Source organism: Stegodyphus dumicola, chromosome 10 (genome assembly GCF_044657685.1).
Source record: "Stegodyphus dumicola isolate Sdum_Otavi_A_Nest chromosome 10, ASM4465768v1".
NCBI classification, from domain to species: Eukaryota; Metazoa; Arthropoda; class Arachnida; order Araneae; family Eresidae; genus Stegodyphus; species Stegodyphus dumicola.
The window spans coordinates 98489973-98513145 of record NC_140777.1 but is presented as its reverse complement, the minus strand read 5'-3'; the positions used below and the strand labels follow the sequence as shown (position 1 = coordinate 98513145).

Below are 23173 nucleotides of genomic sequence, written 5' to 3'. Positions count from 1 at the left end.
TTTATTGAATGTCATTCAGGAAAATATCGTAAAAATGAACATTATTTATACTGAGTGCAGGAAAGCTTTCAAGTTAAATGAAATGCAAGATGCCAAGTTTGAAAATTTTACTGACAAATATAGCTTTATGGACCCTGAAAGTGTCATACGCAGACATTAGAAGAGGGGCAGAGCAGTGCTAGATGGCTTAATAAACACCACAGAGCATTGCTCAACAGCATTTTGATTTTTCTTTGTCCAAAATTATGTGGAGACTTCTGCACAAAATCTGAACTTCCTCTTCAATGTTGGAACATATAATTAGCCTTTTTTTTAATGGATAGTAATGCAAAAATGTGCAATATATGAAATTAACCTTTCATCTAAATTAATTTTCTTAACTAGTTATTTACTATTATACTTCCTTGCATTAGGATTACCATGACTTTTTGTCCTTAATGGCATCAGCAGGATTTTTTATAGCTCTCCCACTTTCCCCCCCTCAGTTGAAAACATGGAGGTAAGAAAGGAAGGAGTGGCCAAATCGGCATTAGAAGTGAAGCACTGCTCCGAAGCTTCGGTCACCAGATGGGCTGTTTTTTGTTTACATTCAGAAGCTAGCTTGACAGCGCTCTGATAGTATTTCGACACACGACAGTTCCATACAAATCAAAAAACGGGACACTTCCGCATAAAATAAACATTCCTAGTATGATTGATAATAGCAATCATACTAGGACATATTTAGTGACATTTATGCAAAAATGATATCTTGGTTATTTTTCGATAACTAACAATTTTGATTATGAATTTGTTTTATAAAATTCTAAGCTGTTGAACTACAGAAATATAGATTTTAGCAAAAAAGTTATGCTTAAAGAATGAAAAATACCTCAAAATACCTTTACAATTGCATTCATTTTTTGATACCCTTAACCCTTTGTTTGCCACTACATGGAACACCCAAATTGAATCGCTTCTGAAACCTTTAAATTCAAGCGTAAATAGATAAAAATGCCTTTATAATATACTTTGAACTTTTCTTTTTAAACAGTAGACAGCAGCATATCACAAGGAGACACAGAATTTTCATTTATTATGTGTTATTAAAATCCACTTTTTTCAAGCAATTTTCTCTATTTTTTTAATGATATAAAAAATTTTATTTGGGCAAAAAAATTAGGCATAATTTTCCTGGCCGTACTCCAAATTATTTGTTCTATATTTTTTTTTAATGTTTCATGCAAAAACCATACGCCGAATCATTGAATATAACCAGGTGTTCTATTATCGGGAACACTGCGCCTTTAGCGATCTCATGCTGTTACGAATCATCTGTGCTTAGGAGAGAACATCCGTTGTTTACGTTTTCTGTTTCCGCTGTTTTTTTTTGGGGGGGGAATGAATTCAAACAAAGCAGTATTTAGGGGTGAGTTGTGTTATGAAAGCCCTAATATTGGCATCTCGAATTTCTTGGCATTTGTTTTTAGGCGGGAGTTTTATTAATAGCTTGACTCATCTTTACTTAGACCTGCGCGAATTTTTTGCTGTTGCATTTTAGTTTCATTCCTGTTTTTCAATAATTGTGTAGATATTTTTCGTGTATATATATATTATAGGCTTATTTTTCTTTATTGTTAATATTAATCGTAGTTAATTTTTTTATTATTAATTTTTCATAAATGGCACGGAGAGGTCCAACTCTTTCCGAAAATTTGTGGCTGATCTTTACAATATGGTAACTGGTAGTTTGGCGACATTTTGGAGGCGATAAAGGTTACTACCTGGGACTTTGGTAATAATGTGAGCAGTACTCAGTTCCGATTACGCATTATTTTGTGTGAGGGAAATGAGAGATCATGGGATATGTCATGTGATATTAATGGACGAATTACGGTTCTTTAATCGGAAAAGGGGGAAATCGGGAAAAAATCTGGAAATTTTTTATTTGGCTTTATTCTGTGTTGTGTGAAACAGTGTTCGTTAATTTTTGGATCCCATGGCCCTAACTAAAGTGAATTCGAAATGGGTATTTAGTGGGATTGAAAGGCGTAGTAATAAGTGTTTCTTTAAGGTTGTGTGAGATAGAAGGAAAGATGTTTTATTAAGTTATTTATTTTACCTGGTACCTTGGTGTGAATTATAAGTATGATTTTAAAGATCCTGAAACAGAAATAAGAAAAGTTTATCGGACACGTAATCAGCATTCTGAAGAAGAATAGGTAAGTTAGTATTTTTAATTATTTGAGGATATTATTTTTATGCATTGTTCTAAATATAAGGTGGAAGTAAAGTAATTTGCGTAAACGTGCATGGAAATAATTTAAATATTTGACACTAAGTATTTGTAACCATTTGTAATGAAGTAAAGGTATGAATTAGTGACGTCTGTAATATAATAGATAATGTAGAGGTAAAAGTTTTTGGATATTTTATTTATTTTATACAGGGAAATGTTCATATTTGGAAAGGGTATGTACTTTTTCGCGATCAGGTAATTTCATATATGTTTTTTTTACCGGGTTTAAAGATTCAGAAAATTGTCATGTATTTTCGTGAAATTTTTCTAATTTATGAGAAAAAAGCAGTGTACATGGATATAGTGAAGAGTGTGCGCAATGCCATTTTTGTGTAATTCTGGGATGTTTTTTTAAGTAAAAATAAGTCGGCGTGTACATGGTTTATGTGCATGTGTTATTTTGAAAAATGCGTAAGGAGTATGGTATTGTGCACTTTTCCCCAATTTTGCAGTGAATATTTGTCATGATTAAGCAGTTTTGTTAGATAAAATTTCTAGCATAAGTGTAATTCGGCTAGTAGATTGTTGGAAGAAGTGTTCAGTAGATAAAAAGAAAAGAAACATGTCTTTACTTCATGAAGACAAAATGGCGGCAGGAAAAAAAAAAACAGAGGGTTGCTGTAGGAGAGTTGGTCACCAAATTTTTGCCAAAAAAACGCCAAGTTACCATAATGTAAAGATCAACCAAATTTGTAAATATTTTTGTATATAGGACTTGTGTATATAGATGTTTATCTCATTTATCCGTATATATTCAAGAATATTGTGTATATCCAGGAAACCATGTATACAGCCATAACACAGAGTTTTTTCATTCTTATACAAACGCTTCTACTCATTTTCATGCTTCACTGCAATGCTCGCTTAGTCGCACTTTTAAAAGCTCTGGCGGAGCAGTGTTCCACCTCATGGAACACCCACAGAATTAAAACGGTAAGTGCAATTTTTACAAAATTTTACCTGTATACTCCTTTAGGACTAAATAGACTGCATACAACTTTTTCTGTTGAAATTCCAACGTTAACATAGTGCGCCACAAAGGCTTAATACAGTAGTCGCTCCTTTTATTTTATGATCCTAACGCCAATATGTTTTAAATAAAATAAATTTTTTTCACATCCACACATTATTGTAACATGTACTTTTTAAAATTAGTGTAAATTACTTTACTCAAAAAATATAGTGAATGCACAGGAATTAAAGATTTCCAAATGCCGGAAATGAAAAATATGAAATATGTATGGGTATTTATGCATATGCTTCCAAAAAGTATGTATCTGCCTTTAACAAAATACGTAAATATTCATTAAATTATTCATAAATGTATTTGAAATGAAGCCTTTATTCATTCATAACTGTGAAGAAATCTAATTATTCTTAAGAAAGTAATAAAGAAGAGTTTTGGAATATGTATTGATGAAATTAAGGATAAAAAAATATAATAAGTATAATTAAAAGAATTATTCCCCTTATATTTTATAATCAATTACAAGTTTTAAATAATATTTTTAAAAAAATCCTTATTTTATTCCCTTTCAGAAACATTCAGAGACAGTTAAGTACTATTTAAAGTATTTCGCTATTAAATTAAAAGGTGCTCTAATTTAAAATGGATCGAATAGAGCATTAATTATAAATAGACTTATAGTTTTCGATTTAAAAGATGCCTCAGAAGCTAAAAAATCATGTCATATACGAGAAAGTATTTTAGGAAGAAGTTCTATAAATAGAAAAGAAATAATGCATAATTTTAATAATACAATAAACTTTGATCTTAATTTTTGCAATCCTTAACAGAATCAAATTGAATTATCTTAATTTTTTTCTAATGTAATTAACGAAAACTTGTGAAAATATTTCAAATTAAACCATTCGGAGCAAACTGTTCTGTGAAAAGTATAGCATTTAATTCTGTTCAAAATGAAATGTTGTTTAAAAATGTATTCTTTTCATATACTTAGGACTCTGAAATATTGTACAAAAAGAAAATATACACATTTATATGCATATTGACGACGTAATTACAAAATATTTACATCCGATCATGTCAAAACCCATTGATCTCAATGGTAAATTATGCAATGTTTTGGTCACCAAAGAAGGGATCACCAATGCTTCAAAGCAGGGTATGGGAAAACCGGTCTAGGGCCACTCCATATAACTTCCTACCTCCATGGTTGAAAACCCCCATTATAAAACTTTCTTTACGTACGGAAATTTCTTTTGTTATGCAGTAGTTCAATGCGCAAATAATATGTACTTAAAGCAATATATCAACAGAAAAAGCCAATCGACAGAAATATCTAAGATAACACGAGGTATCAAAAAATGATTACTTTTATATATATATACAAGTAGTTGTACAAATATGAGAGTAAGTAACAATGAAGGGAGGTAACTAAAAATTGCCCTATGTACCTGCAGTAAAATTAGAGACAAATGATAATGCATATGAAAACAATATACACTAAAATACAGATTATTGTTTTTTGAAATATATTTCTGAGTAATTAAAGCTTTTGCAATAATTACAAACTGCAGCAATGTTATCACATTAACTCTGCATCTTCTTTCAGCTAATTAAAACTGTCAACATTTTCTTCAGCTGAGCATTTTACCATCAACAAATGTTCTCTCAAATAGATCTATCTGTTGGGGCAACTTGCAAATCTTAAAAAGGGCATATAAATTTGAGTAGAAATAAAAACAAGGCCATTCAATTGTCTTTAATTAAGACATAGATTAATATACATTAATGACCTATGTATTTAATACTAAGATGATGTTTGAAACCACATTGAAACATGAGCAATCATTAATTTGAATAACTTGGTCAAAGAAAAAGAAACATTAAAGAATAGTCAAGAAAAACCCTGCTAATTATTAATATAATTAATAATTAAGCTATCTTAATTTATTTAATAATAGCACTACATTAATCAATATTCGTTCCGCTACATAAAATATATGTCATGCTTAAGATTATTAATAACTTGGGAGATAACAATAAAATCTATTTTTTATGACACGCAGAAAGAAAAAAATTAAGTGATACAAATGAAGCTCATTAACATACCTCGCTTTTCACAGTAACAGCAAATTTGAAAAAGACTTCATTCACGTTCTCCTCACACTTTGGTCTTTTCAATGCTATTATCAGTCCTTCAGCAGGTTCATCACAAGCTTTCCGCTTCAAGCGCAAAACAGCCGCCATTCTTAATTTTCGCCGAAAACAGAAATACTATCACACTTACCTCCAAAGAATCTCTTGCTTACCTCATACAACATATATGCGAGCGGAATTGGATAGAAACCATGTTGCCAGAATTCCGCATTTGGGTTTTCATCCGCAAAGAATCCGTTGGCGCCGTTGCAGTTTTACTCGCCAAGTTTGATCGACGTCGAGAATGATCGGCGTACGGTTAAGGCTCCTATATACCAGGCTGAATCATCAGGCATTCGCGCTCCCAAGTGGGAGATTTAATGGCGGCTGTGTAGTTACGGTGCAACAATTTTTTGTGTTTCTTTTGTGTAAAATGGGCGGATGTACAGCTGTTAATTGTTCAAATCATTCACGGAAAAGTCATACATTGGTAAAATTTCGTAAAAATGAAGAAAGAAGAAATGGGTAAATAATTGCCGAAGAGACAATTGGAAACCTGGTCCAGGCGCTGAACTTTGCTTAGTAAGTATAATGTTAATTACGCCTTCATTTAGAGTTTATATCTTCTCTGATGTTTATAATGTGCAAGTAAAGTGAAATTCTTGTGTACAATAACCTGAGTATTTGCTAATTTCTGTAATAATAGCTATAATTAAATTAGTCTAGGGTTAATGTACCAGTCGCCAAACATCGCCAATGTAGATGTTTTGAATGTGGAAAAGAAATTTCTCTTCTAATATAAAGCGCGTATTTTGTTTTCCTGTGCTAATTGTGGAATTTATACTAATGTAACATGAAAATCATTAGCATATTGAAATTTATTAAAAAATAAATAATAATTTGGAAAGTCAAGATAAAATCTGAATGTTTGCTAAAGATATATGTAACATTACACTATAGTTGCAATATCGTTGGAATGATATATAATTTTTTCCTTTATTTTATAATCACTATTGTTAAAAAGTTAGATGAGTTGTTTATGCACGGAACCCACTACTGTTTCTTGGTTAAAATAACTTCCAGAATTTTGACATTGACATCTGAAGTCAATAGAATAAATTGAATAGTGTGAGACAAAATATATATAATCTGACTTCAATAATTGCAAGGATTGTGCAAGTTTATTTATAATCAAAGTATTATACAATTTGGCAATGGAGTAAAGATTTAGAAATGAATGCAGAACATTCAAATTAGTATTTTCTTGTTTCTAATATATAGAAATATAGTCTATTTTCCAGTATAAAAGTTTTACTTAAAAGTATGGGAAAGCAGATTTGTTTCATGCATGATCTTTATAATACTGGTATGAAATGAATGAATTTTAATCTGTAAACAATTTTTTGTTAATATTTAAATGCGTTTCTTTGGGTACATTTTTAGGCACTTGTGGATCATGTCAGACAATATGCAATAGAAAAAAGATGTCCGTGTGCATAAATTTTCCCATTGTGTTACTTCATTTTATCTAAATTTCAAGGGTAATTCTTTTCATTTTTATATGGCATGTTATCAGTATAAAGGCTAGTGAAAATAAATTGGTATGTGTATCTGTTTTTGAAGTGTAATGCTTAAATAAAAAGATGGTGTGTGTTTCTTCATTTAAACAAAATTTCAAGGATAGTATTTTTCAGTGTTTGTTATTTCTCAATGTAAAGGGTAACAAGGGGAAAAAAAAACTGGTATGGTATATCTGTTTTTTAAGCATGATAATTTTATTTATTTCTTTAGTGATGCATATATATAGAGAGAAGGTGTTTGGTCCAACTGAAGTTATAATAAATCTAATTTTACTAGATCTCTCCCTCCCCTCAGGTGTAGAAAATTTTCAAGTGCAGAAAGTTTATTTGCAGAATTAATTCATTTCTGATAAACTTATTATCATTAATTTTTTATATAACATGTTATTAAGTTACACATTTGACTACTGTGTAATAAAATTGTATTTAGGGCAAAAAATTAACTATAATTTTGCATCTGGTGACTAATATCATATGCTTCTAAGAATATTACTTTAACTTTTTCCATAATTTTTGTATTTCAGGAACATGAAACTGTTATTTTGATATACTTAAATAATAAAAGTGTGTATCTGAATCAATTAATGAATACAAATATTTTACAGTTATTTTTAGAAGATATTTGCCATATCGCTTCTAATAATTCATAAAATATGTTAAAATATAGGTAAATAATTTGGTGCAGAATTCAAATTTAGGGTTTAAAATATAGTGAATCATAAGACTAAATGATTTTTATTGTCATGATTTGCCTGGGCTTAAGAATGTACTTTTCGCCCGGTGGAAATTGTCATCAAACTGTCCTGAACAGGCTTTTTGTTGATAATAACTTCCAGGCTTATCAGTACCTCCTTTTGAGTGGAGGGTATGCAAATATAGTACCCAATTTAAATTACATTGTGATTGTAATAATATTGTGGTATTAAATAAGTGACTATAATTACAATTTAGATAATTGCATTGTAATTATATTACATTGTGTCTGTGAACTCTTAATTTCATTACTTTATGCAATTATGTTGTAAGTGCATAATCTAATTGCAATAATATAATCTATTCGCAATTACAAAATAATTATAAATGCAGTTACATCTTAAATAGAGGCCATTTTAATACTTTTAAATTTTCGCAAGATAACTTCCCATTAAGGTTCATTTGGAGGAAACTATGCAAATACTAAAAAAAAAGTTATGCTAAATTTACATATTTTGTACAGTACTTTCTTGTTATAATGCTGTTCAATATATCTTCAATACTTTTGTAAATTTAACGACATTCTTTGCAATCACTGTGGTGCTTTAAAAAGAAGTTTCTTAGTTATGCTTTCTAATAAGAATGGGTTTAAAATTAAGTATTATGTATAATAACTAGCAGTTAAAAAAACTTGACTGCATGAAAATGCTGTTGCTGTGTAAAATAAAAAATAAGCTTTCTTTTATGCTTTGAAATGAATTACATTTGATTAAGTCGTCCTTTTACAATTTAAGAATGTGGTTAACACACATTCTTAAATTGGACAGGTTTTATCTAAATTATTAGTATAAAATATATAAACTATGAATTATTTTGTAACATAACTCAAATTACAAAATTCATTCTATATACGTTCAAAGTTATTATCTTTTATGGAATAACTGTTTTTTAATTTAGGTAAAAATTGGATTTTTAGAAGTATTACAAATACAATGCAACACAAAGGTGATCTGATTGAAGAGGAAGGACTTTTTATTACGGTTTCTAGTTCGTATTTATATTACATTTGATGAAAAGCATCCAAAACAGAGAATGCTGTACTTTCTTCTTCCATATATGTTATGAAATATTTCACACATTTAAAAGAAAGTGTTTCTTCAGAATCTTGCACAATTATTTCCATATACCTCAGACTTAAATGACAACATATTTTTTTAGTATGAATTTACAGTGTTTTTATGGAAGTTTTTGTTAAAATGTCATTAAGATAAATTTATTTGCACACTCTACGCTTTAACTATTTCCCCATTTGACACTATTGAAAGTTTTTATTCATATCTTATTTATTTTAGTCTGCTAACGAAACTGAAACATCTAAAGAATAAGTTATTTTGAATATGTTTACAAAATATACGCGAAATTTTTATTTAAGTGAAAACGTCTATATACTATTCGAGAATTAATAAATTATCCGAAAAGTTTATATGCGCTGAATGCCGCGCGTCTATAAAATAAATCTTTAAAAAAACAGCAGACATTCAGCCAGCGTGTGCGATAAACGCGCCAAAATTGGCAGCGCGTTCACTCCCTCGCCAAGAGAGAAAAGTTGGTGATTCAGCCTGGTTTAGAGGAGCCTTACGTACGGTTATCAGATATTAAAACACATGGAAGTTAGCCGCAAAAACGTGGTATTTAGTGTATATAATCAAAATAATTAAAGAAAAAGTAACATAAATTCAAGTTAGAAGAGAAAACAATATATTATGCGTATTAAAGAATAAGTAACATAAATTCAAGTTAGCAGACAAAACAATATAAGAAGCATATAGAAGTGAAAATTCAAAATTAACCGATTAAACGTGAAGCAAATTTGTACTGAATTCAAGTTAGCACAGAAAACAATTTATAAAGCCTAACGGAAGTAAAATAATCTTGTAATAATGAGCTTTGTAATAATGACCCTTTTATTCCTGGCTAAAGTCCGCCTGAAATAGATCTTCAGGGGGCTTTGGTTAAATCCGCTGGATTACCAGGTTTGAATTGTTATCGCCAAAGTTGACGATGTTTACATTTACCAGATTCTTTGCGGAAGTGCTTCCCAGGATTTATCTAATCAAGAAAGAAATCGGAGGGCTCACAAAATTCTACACTTTTTACAATATTTTCTGATGGATATTTTATTAAATCGAAAATATTAGTCACATGTAAAATAGGAAACATTTTAAGTACTAGTTAAAATGCTTCCAGTTAATTTTCTTAAAGTTTTATACCCAAAATTTCTTGGGATATTACTTGAGAATTTTGGGAAATTAATGATAGGGAATGAAATGATCGCGAAATATCTAACATATTGACCCAATTTTGATTCTTCATTAACTGAGTGAGCAAGATATTCATCTTCAAATTAAATAAACAATTAGATAAATTTTCTTTGCTAACTTTGCTGTATCACTCATACGTGAGTAAGCTTAATTTGAGAAATTCCTTTTAAAGAACAATTTTTTAATCACATTTAATCGAGCGTCTGTTATGTCTATTATTAAAATCCATTTAAAACTTAATTTGGCAACACCACTTTGTTATTGACCTTAAGCATGTGTTTATGTTGAATGTATGTAAAGTTTTCAAATTTCATACCAGGAGTTATGTCTCTCAGTAAATTATTTATTCATCCAAATTTCTCAGTTATTCATAATTTTCATCAGGTGTATGTGCGGAGTAATAGCCAGCTTGTAATAAAGTTGTCAAGTGCAGTTAAAGTAAGTGTAAATATTATTGCCGGTGAATAAGTTTTAGAGTGATTTTAGGATTCTTTCCCCTACTCAAGTAATTTTATTCTATTTTTTTACTAGTTTCGTAATTATGAAAAGTTCATTTATGTAAAGAACGAATTTCAATTCACTTTGTCAGGATTCAGAAATTTTAAATTTTCACATAATTGAAGCAAAAGCATTTCATATCGTGTATTATTATTTATTTAAATCCCTTCCCAGCTAGAGCTCAATTCCTGATCGAACAAGTAACAAACCAGTTGTATAGATTATGTTTTTTATGTGTGTATGTGAGACTCTTCACATATAGATAAAATGCAGACTGTCTCCTTTACAACAAAGATTCCCAACCCTTTTCATGTGTCGACCCTTTTAAAGGGACTGCTTTCATCATCAGTGGCCTTACAGTTTTCTCTGTACTCAGCATGCTACATAATAATACATACATACAGTATAATAATACATACATACAGTTGCACATAAATAACAGAATATAAAAAATGTTTTTACTTGTTTATTAGGTTTATGTTTTTTTAATTCTTTTGAAATATTATTTTAAAGATTACAAATAAAAACAAGTTACAGAAACAAAGTCACAGAATTTAATTACCTGAAAGTTAATTTTATGAATATAATGGCTGCATTTGATATACGGATACAATTGGCCCTTGAAAAGTGTTTGCAGAGGTGGGAGATTAATAGTTATCTATCTGGGGTAGAGTCGACTTTAAGGTACCTCTTGTATTATGGCGAAGTTGTTGTTTGATTTATTGCCAAATTGTTGTTTCATTTATGGGAGCCTGAGTAGTTGAATGTTATGGAAACCCTATTGTGACGTTATCGGGTGCATAATTCTGAGAAATTTTGAATCATGGGATGTTTTGTAAGCGTTTTTGTGGTGTGTGTTAAAACCATTTAGATGGATTTGAGTGGGTTTGTAGGAAGACAGGTTCAGATGGTCACTGTGTGAAGCATTCTATCAGAAAGAGGGTTTAATCCTAGTATCCGGTGCAGACGCAATTTGGCGACTTTATGATGAGCAGTACAAACGGGACATATACGATGAGTAGTAAACGGGTCATTCAAAGAATATATACATAGTATATACTATGTATATAGTATATAGTGTATGTACTACAGTCAAAAGTCGTTAATCCGGACTCGTCGGGACTTCAGCGATTCCGGATTATCAATTTTTCCGGATTATAGATCATCAGTTTAAATCTCGTAAGATGGCATGCAGAAATTCTAAAATTAAAAATATGAAACAGTAATTTATGAAATAAAAAACAATTATGATCTAAAGGTTATCAAAATTTACAAAAAAAAAAAAGCTTAATATTTATTTGCTTACTTTATTAAACATTTCTTTCAATGTAAGTTGTTTAAGTTGCTTCGTTTTATGTGGTAATACTTTCTCTTTAATTTTATAAACAGACATAATTTCTTGTTCAGTTACAAAGTTCTGCTGTTCAAGTCCCGTAATTGCTGTGCCGAGAATACCGACTAACTTGTCAATCGAAATTTTTTCGTTTTCACTAACCTCTCTGTCACCTTCTTCATGTCTTTATCCATTTTTTTGCAGCAATTCCACTTTTTGTTTGATGGATATCGAAACATACTTTCGTTTTGTAGATCCTTTGGGAGCTCCAGCATCAGAAATTCTATTTGACATAATCGAAAGTTCAAGTTTACTTTTATAAAATTGCTCTTACAGTCTGCAAAAAAAAATAAGCCGGATCCAATTCGAAGATTAAGGAACAACGCAATCATCAACATTAACTGAAATAGATAATTAGATAATTTTAGCTTATACCGTCCGTTATACATAAAATGTGCACGCGAAAATGTATTCTGCACTTGCGCACACGCATATGCGCAGTCGTAAAGGTCTTACGCGCACGCGTATACGCCTATGCGCATGAGTCAACACGGCGCATGCGCAGAATGTTTTTAGCTTTGAGGTCCGGATTATGGGTGTCCGAATTAACGACTTTTGACTGTATATACTATGTATATAGTGTATAGTATATACGTAGATATTCTTTGAGTCATTTTTGGTGTTGGTGATAATTTTCAAAATCGCGCCAAGGCTGCACCATAAACTAGGATTTTACCAGAAAGAGTACCTGGTTTGAAAAAAGTCATTTGAGTATTATTGATATTTTGATTTTTACGGGGCTCTGGGTGTACGAAGCAAATTCGAAAATCATGGTAAGTGAATATTTGCTTTTGGTAGTGCTTAAATGTATAACTTGTTTTCCCTTTTTTATGTTATTTTATTGTTTGGTTTAAAATGTATTTTATTGAGATTATGTATTTTTTGTTTGCCTATATTGTAGACTTTGGTGCTCCTTTGACTTTTTAAGTGAAAATATATTGATGTGTGCATGGATAAAGTAAAGGGAGTGCGCAATGGCAGTTTGTGCCATTCTGGGATTTCTTTTTAAGTGAAAATAGGTCGACGTGTACAGTGGATAAAGTTAAAAGAGTGCGCAATGCCATTTTTGTGCAATTCGGGGATTTTTTTGTCAGTGAAAATAAATCGACATGTACATGGATAAAATCAAAGGAGTGTGCAATGCCATTTTTGTGCAATTCGGTTGGGGGGGGGTAAGTGAAAATAAGTCAATGTGTACATGGATACTGAGTTTGTGCAATTGTTTGTCTTGTTATTTTGGCTTTGGGTAGCGGCGATTTTTGTAAAAATCGCCGCCTACACAAAGCCTTCGCAAGCCAAAATAATGAGTCAAAGCATTGCACAAAATCGGTATCCATGTACCGCCCTAAATATACTTTTACCTCTATCTGACCTCTATCTGACGATAGGTGAACCCAAGATATTCTTATTTAAAGTGGGGTGTTGTTAAAAGTTGGTTTTCTTTTGCTGGTATAGCAGTGGGAAGAGAAAAATAATTAGATTTGAAAGATATTAAGTTAACATCACAAATACCACTCTTTGTTGACTAATTTGATACAGTTTTTTTTAACTATTATTATAGCTGCATTATCAAAATTAAAATTTGAATTTTTGGTGATGTTGGAAAGAACTTCAGCTGTTGCAGGATCTACAAAGCGAAAGCATACTTACCTTTGGCATGCCTTGTTGTTCAGAACATGCCAACAAGGCATAAAACAAGGCAGAAAAAGTCCAATTTTGTGTCAAAATACCTATATTAGAACAATGCTGTATATACATCTAATACGTATCTTCGCGCTTTTGAGACATGAAAAACGCAAGTTGAATTTCATCAATAGGCCCACTAGAATGGGAGATATTGAACTTTCTTTTTTTTTTTTTTTTTCCTTGCAGCAGTGTACAATAGTTTGTGTGTTAAACAATGAATCCTGTATTTGACGCATATGGCCTTTAGAGTTTTGTGCCAGAAATGCATTACTACCACCATCTTTATTGGTTGAATATACGTACATTTGTTAACGTAAACGTATTTTCAACATTTCTCACTTATTTTTCAGTTATGGTTTTATTTCATGCAATTTTCTTAAATGATATGCCATGTATCACAATATAGGTTAAGGTTTTGTGACATTGACATTCATGGTGATGCCATGTGCAAATTAACACAGTGTGGCATTTATATGGTTGTGGCGTTTCTGTGCAATTTTAGTTTTTTTTTGCACTGTTTACCTTGAGTGTTGCAATCATGCTGTAGTGGCCTTTCTTCCAGACATTGCAGTGACTTTAATTGTACTGAATTCTGGTAATAAAATCATTCTGATACAGTTATCTTTATTTTATGCTCCATTGAGAGATTGAGGAAAAAATGCCCCTCGCAGATAACGGATATCTGTATATTCTTTAAACTGTTTAAATCTAGAAATACCTTTAAAAGTCAGAGCTGAAAACTTTTTCAGGATTTAGTAATAATGTATATTATTATTTTGTACTTCAAGATCTATGCAAAATGTTTTTCTACATATAAAAACCATTATCATATCCTTCATTTTTGTTTTAACTGAAAAATGTAATTTAAAAAAAATTTTTGTGTATTTTTCTACAAATTACTGAAATTTTATTTGCTTAAAAATGTGGGATTTTATTTAGGTTCCTATACATAGGTCATCAAAATATTTAACTAGCCGGCAGTATTCTACAGTTTTCCATTCAAGAGGTTTAAATAGTATCGATTGTGCTTTAAGACCTGTTTCATCATCGTTAAATTTTGTTTCATACCTGTCAACAAATGGACAAGATGAAAAACTTACAGTAAGTTAGAAATTTATTGATTGTATACTTCATTATTTTAAATATAATGTATAAGTTTATATATAAGTTTGTTCTGGTACTTAAATTATGGAAGATTATTTAAAAAATAAAATTTACTATTGTTTTATTTGAATTTAAGACTATTTTGCAAGAAAAATATTTTAAAACTTCAGTGGCATCTTTTTATTTGTTTATTTATTTTATTAATAAAGCCTTTTAAACTTTGATACATATAATGATTATCTCAGTTTTCCTAAGATGATTTGATTTGTAGAAAACTTTCTTTATATCACAAATATTAACCAGATTTTTAAGTTCCATTAAAATCTGAGATATTATAAAAATCAAATTTGGTCCACTTTGTAGGCAGTTGTTAAGAGAGTTTAATTTCTTTGAAACTAACTGAAATTTTGAACTGAAAATAGGTCTGATCTTCTTTGTAGTCAAACTAGTATATTCAATAACTATGAAAAAAAAAATAATATCTGTAGTTACTTTCTTCATTTTTCAAATTTTTTCTATAATGTTCAATTCAACCATTCTTGAAAAATCTTATTATATTCTTCATACTTATACACTTTCATGCAGATAGTGAACCTATGAAGAATCCTTTCTTAACTTCTTTTTTACTCATTAACTGAAATTACCTCCCTTGGAAAAATGTTATAGAATTCTATACAAGTTTTCTTTCAATCCAACTTCTAAAGGCTCCATATATAGAATCATATATAATATGTATCAAAACAGTGGGCTGAATTGTACTGAAAATAACACCCCCAGTTTTTATAGATCAGGCCATTATTTTGAAGCACTCTAAATAAGTTCCTTTGTTTTAAATTTTCTATAAAAGATCTAGTGGTTTTGAATATTTAAAAGGACTATAAACCGAAAAATTTTGTTTTGAGAGTGAATTAAATTTTCATTTCTGAGTAGAATTTTTTAACTTAAATTTTGTAACAATACATAAAATGGGGGAGATAAAAGCTTTGGAACAGATGTAAAGTCCCCCCTCCCATAAAAAATGTCAATGTTATTTTGATTAAAAAAAATATTTAAATAAAAATAAATTCATTTGAAATGATAATTAGTAATACATTAACAATGATACATTTTTAAATGATAATTAAGTTTAATTGCAGTTAAGGAACCATTTGTCATATTGGGTGCTGTAGAGTCATTAGTTTTTTTTTTTTTTTTTTCCGAACGGGAGATGTTAAAATTGTACGTTGCCCTTCTGTGACTTGAACCTGGATTTCTCAAATACGTGCCGATTGTGCTACCATTACACCACAAAGGCATGTTAGAAGGAGGGAGAAAATACCTTATGTACTTCCCCTTTTAAATAATGACTGGGGATTTGGGTTGCAAATCCTGGTGGTGACGAATTGTTGTCCACCATTTGTTAAAGCATTATTGTAGAGCCATTCATTTATTTTGAAGTAAGAGACATCAAAAATAAGCAATACTGTCACTGGGACTCAAACCTGGACCTCTCAAATATGATTCGAGTGTGCTACCATTACACTATGAAGGCATGCCGGAAGGAGGGAGAAAATACCTTATAAGTGCATGTACAATAATGAGAGCATCAATTTCAGGAATTAAAATTTTATAATTAAAAGCATAATCTTTTTATGAATTAAATTGATTGCATACTTTTAAAAGATTTAATTTTTGTATAAGCAAAATTGTATAAAGAGTTGATCTGTTGAGGAATTTGACAGTTTTAAAATAGAAGAACAAGGTCTAGCAAAAACATTAAAAGCCTTAAAAAGCAGAAACAAAGCTGAAGAATCCATTTCTAGGCATAAAATAGAGACATGATTTGATTGTGACAAAAATTTACTTGTAACAGAAATGCTAACAGAAGAGGGTTCGATTCAAAATGCATTGTTACAGGAAGAAACAAATTCTGATTCATCAGAATCTGAAGATGAAACAGGAACAAAAATATTTCCTGGGATGATGCAGAGAAAGGTCTTTTGCAATTTTGTGAGAAAATTTCTATAAACACCAAAGAATTTTTGGAACTGCATCTCATTTAAAGTTTTGAAAAAAAACTTTCACTGAAACGGACAGACATTCATGATGTATTTAATCGAATGTCTATGGCATCAGAACAGAGATAATATATTAAAAATTTAAGAATTCTATTTATTCTGGAAAAGTATAAAACAAAAGTACTTCTCAGTTCTGTTAAGTTCACTTCATCTTTGACCATTTTTGACAAAGCAGAACTGTAACCAAATCGTGCAATATATGTATAAGCATAATGTCACAACACTATAATGCAATCTTTGCCTTAGTTTTATGTAAACTGGATTAATTCTAAATAAGTGGGGTAAGTTTCTGTAAAGAAGTTATAAGTTAACTGCTATTTATTGTTTTTTCTCGCAATTTGAAAAAAAAAAAAAAAAAAAAAAAAAAAGGTTAAGATTTGGGAGTATTTTCAAAGTTAGGGGTGATAATGAAAATGTGTTTTTATGGACTCTACATGCCACTTTATTTGAAAATGAATAAACAATGGTGATGCAAAGTGATGATATGCGATTTAAGTTTTTTATGTGCTATATCTGTAACTTGAATCACATGATTCTAATTCAGTAAAGAATTATCTATTACCATTAAGCTTCTATTGGAATGTTTGGCAGAAGTTTGGTGGCATCTCTACCAATTTTCATAGTCAATAACATTTTATAATCAAATAAGATATTTTAATTTCATATGCTAAAGGCCTCTAAAATATGTGAAATTTCATGCACAAAATGGAGTTTTCTCCCCAAAATCATACATAATTTTATTTGTAGGTTTTGATACTCAAGCCAATAATAAATTAGATGACAGTTCTTATAATTTTAGACCTGAAATTGCTTTCTCCATTCACATGGCTTTTCTACCATGAACTGCAATTTTTATTAGCTCAACTGTCTGGAAATTTCATGTCCAGAATTCAGCACTTCCTGAGCATTCCGGATAATCAAGCTTTTACTGTATTTCTATTTGAATTGGCAAAATAATTTTTTTTCTTGAATTCTGTTCCCTGAAAAGTTTTACAGAATTTCTATAGATTTTTATAGAGAAGCATTTTAGTAGAGGGTTACCTATAAAGTTATAGTATAAGAGTTGCTCTATCAGCCACTATAAAATTGTCTCATTGGGTCTTTCTTGAAAGGTAGCAAAATTTCATATTTTCTTTTTGCACTAATCTTTGCAGGTTTCGCAAAGAATGTGAATACTTGATCTTTTGTATTTACCTTTTTTTTCATAGCTTCTGGATCTTTAATTCTTATGCTCTCCAGTTTCTATAAATCTGCTGTATCAATAACATTCAAGCATGCAGCTGTATGTATTGTGAAGCTGTTAAGTCTAACCTAATTTAATTTGTAAAACAGTCAAACCATTTTCTAAATTTATGATGACATCAGTCATTAGTTAGTCTATTATATCAGCACTTAATAATACTGTTACTTCAAGAATATCACATCCTGATTCATCATCCTTGATCTGAAGGATTCCTGGATAAAAATATATGTTTCTTGTCGAGAAAGAGAGTTACACTTTTCTTGATACATTATACTCAAATGTTTCATGAATACTTTTTAAAAATAACTTTATTGTTTGTTCTGTTTTTACCCCACCCCCCTCCAAAGAGATGATGCATTACTTTTTCTTTCCCTAGGTTTTTCCTAAATCAAATTTATTGTCACACTTTTATTGAAGACTTTTGTGATATAAGACTGTAATGATATATGTTTCATATAAGACTTTATATAAGATTCTAATGAACCATAGATAATGAAAATTTTCTGTAGCTGAGAATTTTCATTGCTAACTCTTGTAATACTGTTTCATTTGTAAGTGACATTAAAATTTCTGTTTCATTTTGTTTTGAAATTTTTCTATATCGTGATTTTTAGGGTTGCTTTAATTTTGTATACATAGTGTGAAGGTACTTACAAACAAGGAACATTTGATTTGAGCATTGCATCTTTCAGAAATATGTCCACCTTTAAATGAAGAAAAACAAGTTCCTTTCTTTTTCAATAAAATTTCCTTTTTTTTTTTTTTTTTTTTTTTTTTTCACATAAAAATTTTGTACCTTATAACACTGTGTAAAAGAATGTGATTGTTTCTAACACCACACTCAACATTTCTCTTTTTCTTCACTAGAATAACAATACAGAAAATTTCTGCTTATCATCATTCTACTACAGTTGTGAAAATTAGTAAACTTCTTAAATTTTGGCTTTTAATTTGGAATTTAAATATTCAACTTTTGGTTTTATTTATGAAAGGCTCTTGAAGTTATAATTGTTCTATTTATTTATCCCTTAACAAATCTGGTGATTCTTTTAAGACAGTTTCTATTTTAATTAAGCATTTATTGTAGTAATCACCACATGCATTGCAGAGCACTATTATTTTCACTTTATCCAAAATTTTTGTGACGTTAAATTTATTATTGTGGGAAAAGAATAAATTATTATTATTATTATCTTTGAGTTTCCATGAATTTCACATAGATGTCCACAATCTATCTTAAATTCATGGACACTTTGAATGTCCACAATTTATGCCTTGTTAGTTTATTTTCAGTTTGAATATCTTGTATACTACTATGCTCTTTTATACATAAAAATGCTTATGCTTTCTATCACAGTTAGCCAGAATATAAAAAGAGAAGTTTAAATGCTATTTAATTCCTATGTGATGAAAAAAGTGGTTAGTAAATGCAATAAAACAGTTATTGTGCAAAGAATACTACTATTACACTACAGTAAATGTTCCATGATAGAAAAGGAAAGTAAACATAATAAGCTGTTGCCAGTTCATAAAAGTTAAAAGTGCTACTTTGGTAGACGGTTGCACGGATTTTGGCGATTTTTCTTTTGGCGAGTAATACGACTTATAGTAAACCCATTGCTGGATAAGTAATTTATGGTAACTGATACTTTTTTGTCATTTTATTTAAAAAATAATGCATTTTATTATGCTTAAATTCCGTGTTTAAGTATTATTTATGGCTTCTAATATTAAAAATCAATTTAATTTTTCATTTTTATTTGAAATAAAAAATTTGTTCTTTATAATATTTTATTATGAATGATTATTTAAATAATTTTAATTCTATGCGTGCTGTAATCAGCTCCCTGATTGGTTACTGAATATTTGTGCATTACCGCACCATTTTAAAATTTTATTATTCATCTCTTCGAATTCCTCAGATTTCAAATAGAATGGATATGTCCATTTCGAAGATGAATGTTATTATTGGTAATTACCAAGAATTACAGTTATCGGAATAAAAAATTTGCCCTTTGAGACCTTACTTTGGCCAACCTGTCTTTCCTAATCAAAGATTTATTTATAAATTGTTAATAGCATCAGAGGTAATTTATTTACAATTTTTGGAGAAAACCTCGCTCATTGCTTCTTTAGTTAAGTGCGAGAGATGTGGATCACAGATGAAGATCGTTAAAAGACTTTTGTTGTTGTTGTTGTTGTTGTACTTATCAATATACGACAGGTAAAATACTTTAAAAAAATGTAAGTACGTAATTTTCTTTTACTTTATAATTGTATACTTCAATTTTTATTAAAAAATTAATACAATGTTTTCAAAAATTGATGAGATATTTATTGTCACATAAGTTTTAATGTTAAATAATTAAATCCTATAAAACTTATTTTAAATTATTTAAGTAATATTTTAATTCTTTTAAACGTTGGTATGATGTTTTTAATTCGATATTCAATTTAAGTAATATTTTAATCCAATTAAATGTTGGCGCAATGTTTTTATAGCGGTGTTTTTATTCTATTATATGAAAGTAATAATTCAACCTCACTTTAGCATTTTATACTCTTAGTAAATGTATTTATTTACATTTGCCAGCCATCTTAAAAAAAATGTTTTCAACAAAAAATAAATCCATTATTTTTAACGATATTTATTTTTTTTTTAAGTTTCCAATACTTTAGTGTATGCGTAAAATACGTAAAAACAGCCTTTTTCAAGATGGCTGATGATTGTAAAAACCACACCAACAATTGCACCAATGTAAATCGCCAAAAACCCGTGCAACCGTCTACCAAAGTAGCACCAAGTTAAATTACAGTTCAAATCTAAGTGTTCTTTACAATCAGTATTGATCTGCTCTCTATGTACTTTAAGAAACGTAACTGTTTAAAAGAACAATTATCTATCCTTTTCCGAAATGCAGGTATGAATAATTGATCATTTTAGTAAATAAGGCACATAATTGCATATATGATACTGTTATGGTTATAGCGAAGCTACAACATAGTTTTAATCTAATTAAACTCTAATAAAGTTGTGGAGTATAGCATCTTTAACTTCCATTACACAAAAGTAAAATGGAAGCAATGCATTTTTCATAGCTGTTAAAAAACTTATCATATTGGTCTTCTTTTCTAAGATGCTACTAATTATAGGCTGATTGCTTAATATTAGTACCACCAGGGAAAGAAACTGGTTTTAAGGAAGTAGAGCAAATTTGTTAAATAAAATATTATTCAACAACAATTTTGGTGGAGATGTTGGAATATGTTGAGGGAAACTTCAAAAATAGATTGCATCAGTACAGAGAAAATGGTGGCTCATGTCTAAACCTAAAATTTATGATCAGCCATCAGCTGTGCCATAGACATTATTCTAAGTTAATGTATATGCTTGTAAAATATTTAAATTGTATTGAAATATTTTTATCTCTAATGTTTATTCATTTTTGTTGGATCTAGGTTGTCATTACTAATCCTTCTCATGGACATACCATCAAGTCAGATATTCCAGCAAATTCGAGCCCTTCAATACTCGACGAAGTAAAAAGTTCAGGTTTAGAATCATCTGCAAACATCTCTGATCTAGGTGTGACATTAACTGATGAGCTTCAAGGTGTTGCAGAAGTGGTTGAACCAACTTTAGCCAGTTTAGGCCTTGCACATTGGACACCAGTGGGTTTAATTCAAATGCTTTTAGAGTACTTACATGTGGGGATGCATATGCCATGGTGGATGGCAATTGCACTGTGTAAGCATTTTTTGTGTTTATATTAGTAATAATGTTATATGTAGTAAATTGCTTATAATCCATGCCTAGTTTTGAATGTAAAACAAACAATTTTTTAAGATTTTCCGAAAGTTCAGCATAGCAAATGTAAAGGTAATTTTTAATATGTATATGGAAATTAACTTTTTTTAACAAAAATATATTGTACTGTATTTTGATCACAATTAATTAATGAAATTATTTAGCATTATATTTAGAAATTATTTGTTGTGCCTACTTTATAGATACTTATATAGTTAAATCCCTACTTTTTCAGATAGTAATTCTTTTAATATTATTATATATTAATAATATTGCATATATCATTAATTGTATTAATTATTATTATATAACAATTATTGCTATTATTATTGTCTACATAATTATAGGTACAATATCTTTTAATAATACTGCATATTAGTATTTTTTAATATTTGAATTTATGTGATTAATTAATTTAGTACTTCTCTGTTAACTTAGGTTCTCTGTTAACTCTTTGTTAACCCAAATTTTGACACCAGGTCTAACTAGATAATCCTAATAATGCATAATGCTTCATGAAAATAATAGCTGGTATTTTTACATTATCCTTCCAGCACTCCCACAAAGTGACTAGTCATTAGCAACTACTTTTCTCCAAACTAATAAGTGAAAAATAGCAGCTATTTTTTTTAAATGATGGTGACTTGAAAATTGCATAACATAGGAATGAATTAACAAAATGAAAAATGAAAAAAACATCCATAATGAAACAGTAAAAATTAGGTAAAACAAATATTCATAATGAAATCTTCAAAATTTCACAGAAAAGTAACAAATGAACTAAATTAGAACCGCGATAAACATTCACAATAAAGCACTTAGCTTTCCATTTTCTTGATTTATGTGCATCACGACCTGTTTTAACCTTTAAAAAAAATAAATAAATAAATAAAAATCAGACAGTTGCAGAATTCTTAGCATTATAGAGCAAAGTGGCATTGCACTTCATGTACACATTGACCTGTTTTAACTGGGAAAAAATCAGAAAAACCAATTTTTTGACATTTTTCTTTGTTCATACTAGACATGCATACATCTCACAGATAGTCAATAATTATATTAATTATTATTATTAGTTAATAAGTATATTCAGAGACATATCAAGATAAGAAGAACTGTAAGAATGACAAACTTAACAGATGTGTGTTCTTTAGACTTAACGTAAAAGATATTCAGCTATACTTTAACCAATTTCCTATTCACGTTCAAACACTTTACTGGCAGTCTTTAACATTTTGATACAGTTTGATCATCTGTGGGATATGATGTTTCAAGACATTTCTGTGCTCTGATTGGAAGTGCTTGTATTGTTAGTCAAAATGCTTAGAACATTTGAACTGATGGGAATGATCATTAATGTATATAGCGCAAGATAATTACCGTACCAACACGAAACAGCATTTTATTAA

At 29.7% G+C, this 23173-nt stretch overlaps 2 protein-coding genes and 1 long non-coding RNA gene across 4 annotated transcripts in view; 2 read left to right on the top strand and 1 right to left on the bottom strand.

Moving 5' to 3' along the window:
• LOC118188192 (putative RNA polymerase II nuclear localization protein SLC7A6OS) overlaps nucleotides 1-5631 on the bottom strand; it is a 52578-nt gene extending 46947 nt beyond the window's left edge. Inside the window, exon 1 of one of the 2 annotated variants that reach the window (XM_035358565.2) lies at nucleotides 5355-5631. In XM_035358565.2, coding sequence (XP_035214456.2) covers nucleotides 5355-5492 — 138 coding nt within the window. In that variant the 5' untranslated portion in view covers nucleotides 5493-5631. The remainder of the gene's footprint in view (nucleotides 1-5354) is intronic. The other variant, XM_035358566.2, reaches the window with a different exon arrangement.
• An 81-nt stretch (nucleotides 5632-5712) lies between these two features.
• Nucleotides 5713-7748, top strand: LOC146995046 (uncharacterized). Its single transcript, XR_015043487.1, has 2 exons — nucleotides 5713-5963; nucleotides 6825-7748. It is a non-coding gene; the product is annotated as an uncharacterized LOC146995046 (long non-coding RNA).
• A 2472-nt stretch (nucleotides 7749-10220) lies between these two features.
• The window catches only part of OXA1L (OXA1L mitochondrial inner membrane protein), a 54310-nt gene continuing 41357 nt past the window's right edge, over nucleotides 10221-23173 (top strand). The window contains exons 1-3 of the mRNA XM_035358564.2: nucleotides 10221-10413; nucleotides 14492-14653; nucleotides 21416-21704. Coding sequence (XP_035214455.1) covers nucleotides 10264-10413; nucleotides 14492-14653; nucleotides 21416-21704 — 601 coding nt within the window. The 5' untranslated portion in view covers nucleotides 10221-10263. The remainder of the gene's footprint in view (nucleotides 10414-14491; nucleotides 14654-21415; nucleotides 21705-23173) is intronic.